Raw genomic sequence first — 10,253 nt, forward strand, 5'->3', positions numbered from 1 at the left:
TGGTCAGAGTGATTTTAACATAGCAAACTTCTGTGGTTTGGGTAGAATGGATTGGCACAGAAATATGCAACAGAATGTTTCTTAATTTTTAATATTTTGGGCTAGTAGTCTAATTTGCAGATTCTGAATCATACAGTATCGCACTTCTACGCATACACACACACATACCCCCCACAAAAAATTTGTTTCCCTACACAACTTTCATTTAATGCTTTCTAGAAAGGGGAATTGGTCGCAGTGTCCTTTGTTGTGTAGAAAACCCCAGTAGATGTGGGCTGCACTCAGTGGCTCATGCCTGTAATCCCAGCACTTTGGGAGGCCAACGTGAGAGGATCACTTGAGCCCAGGAATTCAAGACTTGCCTGGGCAACATGGTGAAACCCCATCTCTACAAAAAATACAAAAATTAGCTGGGCGTGGTGGCATGTGCCTGTGGACCTAGCTACTTGGTAGGCTGAGGTGAGAGGATTGCTTGAGCCCAGGAGGTTGAAGCTGCAGTGAGCTGTGATTGCACCACTGCACACCAGGCTGGGTGACAGAGTGAGACACCGTCTCAAAAAAAAAAAAAAAAGAGAAAGAAGGGAGGGAGAGGGAGAGAAGATCTCAGCAGATTATTAGTTCTAGGATTTTTTTTTCCTAGAATTTTCATTAAAAATATAATTTTGGTTCCCTGTAACAAAGTTGTTTTTTGGGACTTTTTTTTACCTTCACCTCAGTCACCCAACCTCTTCCAATCTGTCTCCAGATCTTTCTTGTAGTATATATTGGGTATAAGGATTAGGGTCATTTATTAGATGAGAAAAGTCTGAAAGAACTGGGAAAGAGAAAACTCTCAAAACTTTGGGGCTGCCATCCAAACAGAGAAGCACCTCTCCTTCTACGTAGGTTCAAGAATTCTTAGTGAGCCTGGTCTGCCCAAGAAGGGTGCTGACATAATGAAGGAGGGCCAATCAAGAGCAAAGAATTCCTCATTTTGAAACCTTTATCTGGAATAAAGACCTCTCCTGGACTTGCCATATTTTAGTTCCTATCTTTCATTGTAAGAGATTTCTCCTGTGATTCTGCCATGAAGGGAGGCAGGTCAAATTAAAGGCATTAGAAAGATCTCTTGGAAAAGCAGTGCAGGAGCCTGGCTGTTGCCCTGGATGGTGCCTGTGTGCCTCCCCACACATGACCTCCTGCCTACTTGTGTTAACATGGAAATTATACATTTTTAAATGGAATTTTGTTTGCCATCTATTTTCAAAGTCTCCTGAGTCTAGTCCATTATTTTGAGCCAAGTTTAAGAGTATTTTTGAGATCTTTTTTAGGTTTAAAAAGTAAAGTTATATGTGCTTTACAATTTAATGCATAATTTATTATATTTATGCTCACTGTTGGCTAATTAATATATTTCAAGACCAAGCTGGAAGAGAGCCATAACACATCCATTTTTGGAAAGCTTCACTTGTTCTGCAGTTGGACCTTTTCTGGCCTCTTATCATTGTAGTAAAACTCCATTATTGGCACTTAGGTTGATTAACTAACTGCTTGCTGCCACAATGCAGTATAGCACACAAAATGCTGATTTCCAATCTAGCCTTTTATTGGAAGACTGTGAAGAAGCTTTTCTGAAAAACCCTGAAGGAAAACCTCGATTAATCTTTCATCGTTTGGAAGATGGAAAAGTCAGTTCTGACTCTGTCCAGCAATTGATTGATCAAGTTTCTAATCTAAACAAGACCAACAAAGCTAAGGTAAAATTCATAGGCATTTTTGAAAAACACACTTAGCTGAGGGAAAAACTGGAGCAAAGGCCATGAGGTGGGCATGAGCCTGGCATATCTGGGGAGGGAAGAGAAACCAGTGTGGCTGGAACAGATAAGTAAGGGGAGTAGGAGGAGAGGGGGCCTCATTGATTGTGAAGAACCTCGGAGGCCATTTTGAGGATATTAGCTTTTCACTTGGAGTGAGATTGGGAGCCACTGCAGGACTATAAGCAACAGAATGAGGGCTGTTGTGATCATCTGACAGTGATCTTTCTGGCTGCCACATTGAGAATAGGTGGTCATTCAGGGGGTAGTGTGCAGAGTCTGAGAACCATTTCCGCCATCCAGGTGAGAGATTCTGGTGGCTCCAAGCAGGGTGGTGGTAGAGGAAATGATGAGAAGTGGTAGGATTCTGAATAAATTTTGACAGTAGAGCCAATAGGATTTCTTAACAGATTGGTTGTGGGTTGTGAGGAAAAGAAATAAATCGCAATGTGTGGCTAGCAAAAGTATGATCTGTATGATCAGATGGTATTTTGTGCTTTTCTCCCAAGCACAGAGTTCTTCTGTCTACTGACCAAGGATTAGTGTCAAGAGGAGACTTTTTTTTTTTAAGAGACAGAGTCTCATTCTGTCACCGAGGCTGGAGTGTGGTGGTGGCATGTTCATATCTCATTGAAGCCTCAAACTCCTGGACTCAGAGATCAAGCAGTCCTCCCATCTCAGCCTCTTGAGTAGCTGGGACTACAGGCACGGGCCACCATGCCTGGCTACTTTGTTAAAATTTTTATAGAGATGGGGACTCATTATGTTGTCCACGCTGCAGGAGGAGACTTTTTATAGTGACTTTTCCTAAGACCATTGGGGAAAGCAAAAAGCTGATGATGGGATGAGAGAAATTTGATCATTCCTAGATGCATGTTGGGATAATTTTTAGAATAGATATTATAGGCTTTTTTTTACTGTACACGGAGACAACTTGGTAAATGTCTGTAGTTAATGTGAATAATACAATTGAAAACAACTCTAGGATTTTTACAGAGTTTTCACTTCCCTGTGCCCAGCCAAGAAATAAAATCAAATATGAATACAAGCATTTTTGTTTCCATCATTTAGTATTGAAAGATAGCTTGAGAGGAGCATGACACATAAAACTAAAGAGACTAAGACAAAAAGAAGTGCATTTTTATTATAATTTCCAGAGCCATTTCATTCTTTGTTTTAATTATTGTAGTATCAGCCTAGTCCACTATGTCCCACAAAAAAAGATATTAATTTATCTTTTTTGGTCTATTTATTCTATAACCTTTACTTTAAAAAATTTAGTATGCTAGAAGGATGAGTTTATTCTATAAAATAAGAGTGAAATAAGATCTCTCTGCCATGATTATGAATGTAAATATAGAGTGCATCTCCATGCTTGTTCACTTGGTATGTACTGTAAAATCATTGCCTTATTCTAATTTTATCAAATATTCGTAGTAGTAATAGACATGTTCTTACAGATTGGGCATTCTTTCAGCAAACTCAGTAAGACTACATAGTATACCATTTTGCTTTTGTCTTTTATAGAATTATAGCTTTATTGACATAAAATTGGATTTTGATGCATTTTGAAGGGTAAATATGTTGAGTGGTATGGAAATACATAAGAGAAAATTTGGAGACAGGGCAAAAAAATATATACTTCTTTTTTTTTTTTTGAGACGGAGTCTCACTCTGTCTTCCAGGCTGGAGTGCAGTGGAGCGAGCTCGGCTCACTCCAAGCTCCACCTCCCAGGTTCACGCCATTCTCTTGCCTCAACCTCCTGAGTAGCTGGGACTACAGGCACCTGCCACCACGCCCAGCTAATTTTTTGTATTTTTATTAGAGATAGGGTTTCACCATGTTAGCCAGGATGGTCTAGAGCTCCTGACCTGGTGATCCACCCACCTCGACCTCCCAAAGTGCTGGGATTACAGGCATGAGCCACCGCGCCTAGCCTACTTCTTGTTTTATTGCTCCATTTTTCACACTAAATCCCTTGTGTGACCTTGGACAAGTTACTTACTTTGCCTCAGTTTACTCTTCTATAAAATGGGGATAATAGTATCTCCCTCCTAAGGTTGTTGTGAAGATAAATTAGCTAATATGTGTTACATATTTAGAATAGTTCCTGTCACATAAGCAGTATAAAAGTGTTTACCACCACTTCCTTCTGATATTATGGTTTTTCTCATTGTTCTTAAATGATTTTTATCCAGATCATTGATCACTCAGGAGATCCTGCAGAAGGAGTATATAAAACTTATATTTGTGTAGAAAAGATTATTAAACAGGTAAATATGCATTCTCTGTAAGTTTTCATCTAAAATATTTTAAGATCGCTTTCTATAAAATTGATTTTTCCAGAGAAAACCACTTGCTCATCTTTTTGAACACAGTACCTGAGGAAGGCGCTGTTGTTTCTCTTAGGAGTCCATTCCTGTGGTATGTTCTTAGTATTACTAGGACCATGTATTAATATCTTTGTCTCTCATCTATCTCAGAGGACTATTTGATGCTTCAATACCTAAGTGTAAAACATATTACAAAAGTGCTAGCTAAAAACTATTTGAGAGAAAGTGTTCATTTTATTCAATAGGAAGGCTCCTCTGTGTACCCTTTGAATTTTTATATATTAGGAAAGTCCCTCTCAGGTTTTCCCCCCATGTTATCCCTAACAGAAGAGGGGGATGAAAGTATGCCTCCAGGGGGATGAGAACATGGACCAGGGAGGGGCCTTAAGCTGGAAGTCTCTGTGAAGTTTCATGTGCTATCTTGAAAATTTATGTGAGTTATATATGCTGCCTGATATTATGTCTATGTTTGTGTTCAATATAAAAAATAATTTTAAATTATATATTAGAAAAAAATAGTAATAATGATTATTTATTATTCCCCTCTTCCTCAAACAGAATGGGCGCAGTGGGAAGATGTACCATGTTTAGCCTGTGGTTGCCCACACCTTCTGACACCTCCCCCAGGCAACCAAAAACCCTATTTGAGAAGTAGGAAGCATGAAGATTTATTATTAGAGAAAAAGAGTGAGCCCCAAAATGATATGACCTCTGGCAACACATTTTGTATGGTGTTCTCTAGTATAAAGATTGTCTTTATCAAATTTGATCTTCACAATCTTGCAAATTTTAGGACCAAGATAAATTAATTGAGCAGAATGAATGGCAACAAGTGAAAGTGAATGTACTTACCATCATTAGTGCTTGAAGGATAACATGTTTTCAGTAACTTAATATAAAAACTGAATGTGAATGCGGAGATACTTGAGATCAATAAATCACATCTTAGTAATTCCATTCTTATAGTATATTTCCTAATCATTAGTACTTTATAACTATTCACCAGCCAGATACAACCAAAGATGTTTTGTAACATTTTCAGAAAACAAATTCTATGGGATTCAAATATTCCTTTAATTTTATTTTTATAAAAAGAGGTATTCATTTTTTTTGTTTTGTTTTGTTTTTGTTTTTTTGTATTTAAAATATTTAATGGTAAATTACAATGTTATTTTAAAAATTCTAATTTTTTTTATTATACTTTAAGTTTTAGGGTACATGTGCACAATGTGCAGGTTTGTTACATAAGTATACATGTGCCATGTTGGTGTGCTGCACCCATTAACTCGTCATTTAACATTAGGTGTATCTCCTAGTGCCATCCCTCCCCCCTCCCCCCACCCTACAACAGTCCCCGGAGTGTGATGTTCCCCTTCCTGTGTCCATGAGTTCTCATTGTTCAATTCTCACCTATGAGTGAGAATGTGCAGTGTTTGGTTTTTTGTCCTTGCGATAGTTTACTGAGAATGATGTTTTCCAGTTTCATCCATGTCCCTACAAAGGACATGAACTCATCATTTTTTATGGCTGCATAGTATTCCATGGTGTATATGTGCCACATTCTCTTAATCCAGTCTGTCGTTGTTAGACATTTGGGTTGGTTCCAAGTCTTTCCTATTGTGAATAGTGCTGCAGTAAACATACATGTGCATGTGTCTTTATAGCAGCATGATTTATAGTCCTTTGGGTATATACCCAGTAATGGGATGGCTGGGTCAAATGGTATTTCTAGTTCTAGATCCCTGAGGAATCGCCACACTGACTTCCACAATGGTTGAACTAGTTTAAAGTCCCACCAACAGTGTAAAAGTGTTCCTATTTCTCCATATCCTCTCCAGCACCTGTTGTTTCCTGACATTTTAATGATGGCCATTCTAACTGGTGTGAGATGGTATCTCATTGTGGTTTTCATTTGCGTTTCTCTGATGGTCAGTGATGATGAGCATTTTTTCATGTGTTTTTTGGCTGCATAAATGTCTTCTTTTGAGAAGTGTCTGTTCATGTCCTTGGCCCACTTTTTGATGGGGTTGTTTGTTTTTTTCTAGTAAATTTGTTTGAGTTCATCGTAGATTCTGGATATTAGCCCTTTGTCAGATGAGTAGGTTGCGAAAATTTTCTCCCATTTTGTAGGTTGCCTGTTCACTCTGATGGCAGTTTCTTTTGCTGTGCAGAAGCTCTTTAGTTTAATTAGATCCCATTTGTCAATTTTGGCTTTTGTTGCCATTGCTTTTGGTGTTTTAGACATGAAGTCCTTGCCCATGCCTATGTCCTGAATGGTATTGCCTAGGTTTTCTTCTGGGTTTTTATGGTTTTAGGTCTAACATGTAAGTCTTTAATCCATCTTAAATTAATTTTTGTATAAGGTGTAAGGAAGGGATCCAGTTTCAGCTTTCTACATAGGGCTAACCAGTTTTCCCAGCACCATTTATTAAATAGGGAATCCTTTCCCCATTGCTTGTTTTTGTCAGGTTTGTCAAAGATCAGATAGTTGTAGATATGCGGCATTATTTCTGAGGGCTCTGTTCTGTTCCACTGATCTGTATCTCTGTTTTGGTACCAGTACCATGCTGTTTTGGTTACTGTAGCCTTGTAGTATAGTTTGAAGTCAGGTAGCATGATGCCTCCAGCTTTGTTCTTTTGGCTTAGGATTGACTTGGCAATGCGGGCTCTTTTTTGGTTCCATATGAACTTTAAAGTAGTTTTTTCCAATTCTGTGAAGAAAGTCATTGGTAGCTTGATGGGGATGGCATTGAATCTATAAATTACCTTGGGCAGTATGGCCATTTTCACGATATTGATTCTTCCAACCCATGAGCATGGAATGTTCTTCCATTTGTTTGTATCCTCTTTTATTTCATTGAGCAGTGGTTTGTAGTTCTCCTTCAAGAGGTCCTTCACGTCCCTTGTAAGTTGGATTCCTAGGTATTTTATTGTCTTTGAAGCAATTGTGAATGGGAGTTCACTCATGATTTGGCTCTCTCTTTGTCTGTTGTTGGTATATAAGAATGCTTGTGATTTTTGTACATTGATTTTGTATCCTGAGACTTTGCTGAAGTTGCTTATCAGCTTAAGGAGATTTTGGGCTGAGATGATGGGGTTTTCTAGATATACAATCATGTCATCTGCAAACAGGGACAATTTGACTTCCTCTTTTCCTAATCGAATACCCTTTATTTCCTTCTCCTGCCTAATTGCCCTGGCCAGAACTTCCAACACTATGTTGAATAGGAGTGGTGAGAGAGGGCATCCCTGTCTTGTGCCAATTTTCAAAGGGAATGCTTCCAGTTTTTGCCCATTCAGTATGATATTGGTTGTGGGTTTGTCATAGATAGCTCTTAATTATTTTGAGATATGTTCCATCAATACCTAATTTATTGAGAGTTTTTAGCATGAAGCGTTGTTGAATTTTGTCTAAGGCCTTTTCTGCATCTGTTGAGATAATCATGTGGTTTTTGTCTTTGGTTCTGTTTATATGCTGGATTACATTTATTGATTTGCATATGTTGAACCAGGCTTGCATCCAGGGCTGAAGCCCACTTGATCATGGTGGATAAGCTTTTTGATGTGCTGCTGGATTCGGTTTGCGAGTATTTTATTGAGGATTTTTGCATCAATGTTCATCAAGGATATTGGTCTAAAATTCTCTTTTTTTGTTGTGTCTCTGCCTGGCTTTGGTATCAGGATGATGCTGGCCTCATAAAATGTGTTAGGGAGGATTCCCTCTTTTTCTATTGATTGGAATAGTTTCAGAAGGAATGGTACCAGTTCCTCCTTGTACCTCTGGTAGAATTCGACTGTGAATCCATCTAGTCCTGGACTCTTTTTGGTTGGTAAGCTATTGATTATTGCCACAATTTCAGAGCCTGTTATTGGTCTATTCAGAGATTCAACTTCTTCCTGGCTTAGTCTTGGGAGGGTGTGTGTGTCGAGGAATTTATCCATTTCTTCTAGATTTTCTAGTTTATTTGCGTAGAGGTGTTTGTAGTATTCTCTGATGGTAGTTTGTATTTCTGTGGAATCGGTGGTGATATCCTCTTTATCATTTTTTATTGCATCTATTTGATTCTTCTCTCTTTTCTTCTTTATTAATCTTGCTAGTGGTCTATCAATTTTCTTGATCTTTTCAAAAAACCAGCTCCTGGATTCATTAATTTTTTGAAGGGTTTTTTGTGTCTTTATTTCCTTCAGTTCTGCTCTGATTTTAGTTATTTCTTGCCTTCTGCTAGCTTTTGAATGCGTTTGCTCTTGCTTTTCTAGTTCTTTTAATAGTGATGTTAGGGTGTCAATTTTAGATCTTTCCTGCTTTCTCTTGTGGGCATTTAGTGCTATAAATTTCGCTCTACACACTGCTTTGAATGTATCCCAGAGATTCTGGTATGTTGTGTCTTTGTTCTCGTTGGTTTCAAAGAACATCTTTATTTCTGCCTTCAGTTCGTTATGTACCCAGTAGTCATTCAGGAGCAGGTTGTCCAGTTTCCATGCAGTTGAATGGTTTTGAGTGAGTTTCTTAATCCTGAGTTCTAATTTGATTGCACTGTGGTCTGAGAGACAGTTTGTTATAATTTCTGTTCTTTTACATGTGCTGAGGAGAGCTTTACTTCCAACTATGTGGTCAATTTTGGAATAGGTGTGGTGTGCTGCTGAAAAAAATGTATATTCTGTTGATTTGGAGTGGAGAGTTCTGTAGATGTCTATTAGGTCCGCTTGGTGCAGAGCTGAGTTCTCTTCCTGGGTATCCTTGTTAACTTTCTGTCTCGTTGATCTGTCTAATGTTGACAGTGGGGTGTTAAAGTCTCCCATTATTATTGCGTGGGAGTCTAATTCTCTTTGTAGGTCACTCAGGACTTGCTTTATGAGTCTGGGTGCTTCTGTATTGGGTGCATATATATTTAGGATAGTTAGCTCTTCTTGTTGAATTGATGCCTTTAGCATTATGTAATGGCCTTCTTTGTCTCTTTTGATCTTTGTTGGTTTAAAGTCTGTTTTATCAGAGACTAGGATTGCAACCCCTGCCTTTTTTTATTTCTTTTACTTGTTTTTAAATTAGTGATTTTTTTATAGTTATCAGTTTGTTCTTGTAGGTATTATACAAAGGCTGTGTGTTTGAACTTGCCCTCCCGAAAGTAGGTGAAGCCCACTTAGGGCCTGGGTGACCTTGCTGTAAGATCTTTATTTTCTTCATTCATTTTTGTGTGGTTGTTCTTTGTGTTCAGGACATACTGGGTATTGAGAACACAGACCTGGAGACTAAGGATTTGGGCAGTGAGGATTCCATTCCAGAAGAAGATGATTTTGGTGATGTTCTGTGGGACATACATGATGAACAAGAGCAAATGGAAACTTTTCAGCAGGCTTCTAATTCAGCCCATGAGTTAGGATTTGAGAAAGTAAGTGCTTGGAGTATTATTCCAGCAAAGATCTGTCACCACTTAAAGGCTACCTTATGATTGTATTTTCATCTAAATATAGTTAAGGTTTATGATTATATTAGTTGTCTAATCTCATGGCTTGATTATCCATGTTGAGACATGCTTAGGTTTGTGTCATAAGAAAGATATGTGAGATTCAAACGTGCTTATAAAGACCGAACATTTTTAGTTACAGACTAGAATTTATCAACCACATGTTTATTATGCCACCATCTGCAACTCACTCAGACCAGGATTAGGATAGCTAGGAAACTTGATAAGGATAGTAAGGCTGAGGCCAGGTGCCGTGGCTCATGCATGTAATCTCAACACTTTGGGAGGCTGAGACAAGCAGATTGCTTTAAGCCCAGGAGTTTGAAACTAGCCTGAGCAACATGGCAAAACCTTGTTTCTACAAAAAATACAAAAGTTAACGAGGCATGCACCTGTAATCCCAGCTACTTGGGAGGCTGAGGTGGATCAATTGAGCACAGGAGATCAAGGTTGCAGTGAGCCATGACCACACCGCTGCACTCCAGCCTGGGTAACAGAGCAAGACCCTGTCTTTAAAAAAAAAAAAAAGAAAGAAAGGAAAGAGAAGAAACAATAGTAAGTCTCTCTGTTCTTCCAATTCTTGAATCAAAATATTACATTCAGAAAACAAAGCATAGTAGTTCATGAAATTAGGCAAATAAGTCCTTCTTTATCAGTCTTATCA

General features: G+C 38.4%; 1 protein-coding gene across 1 annotated transcript in view; it reads left to right on the forward strand.

The window, feature by feature from the left end:
• NPHP3 (nephrocystin 3) overlaps positions 1–10,253 on the forward strand; it is a 45,371-nt gene that overhangs the window by 12,617 nt on the left and 22,501 nt on the right. The window contains exons 7-9 of the mRNA XM_030816819.1: positions 1,580–1,736; positions 3,993–4,067; positions 9,341–9,514. Of these exons, the coding sequence (XP_030672679.1) occupies positions 1,580–1,736; positions 3,993–4,067; positions 9,341–9,514 (406 nt within the window). The remainder of the gene's footprint in view (positions 1–1,579; positions 1,737–3,992; positions 4,068–9,340; positions 9,515–10,253) is intronic.

Source organism: Nomascus leucogenys, chromosome 8 (genome assembly GCF_006542625.1).
Source record: "Nomascus leucogenys isolate Asia chromosome 8, Asia_NLE_v1, whole genome shotgun sequence".
Taxonomy (NCBI): Eukaryota; Metazoa; Chordata; class Mammalia; order Primates; family Hylobatidae; genus Nomascus; species Nomascus leucogenys.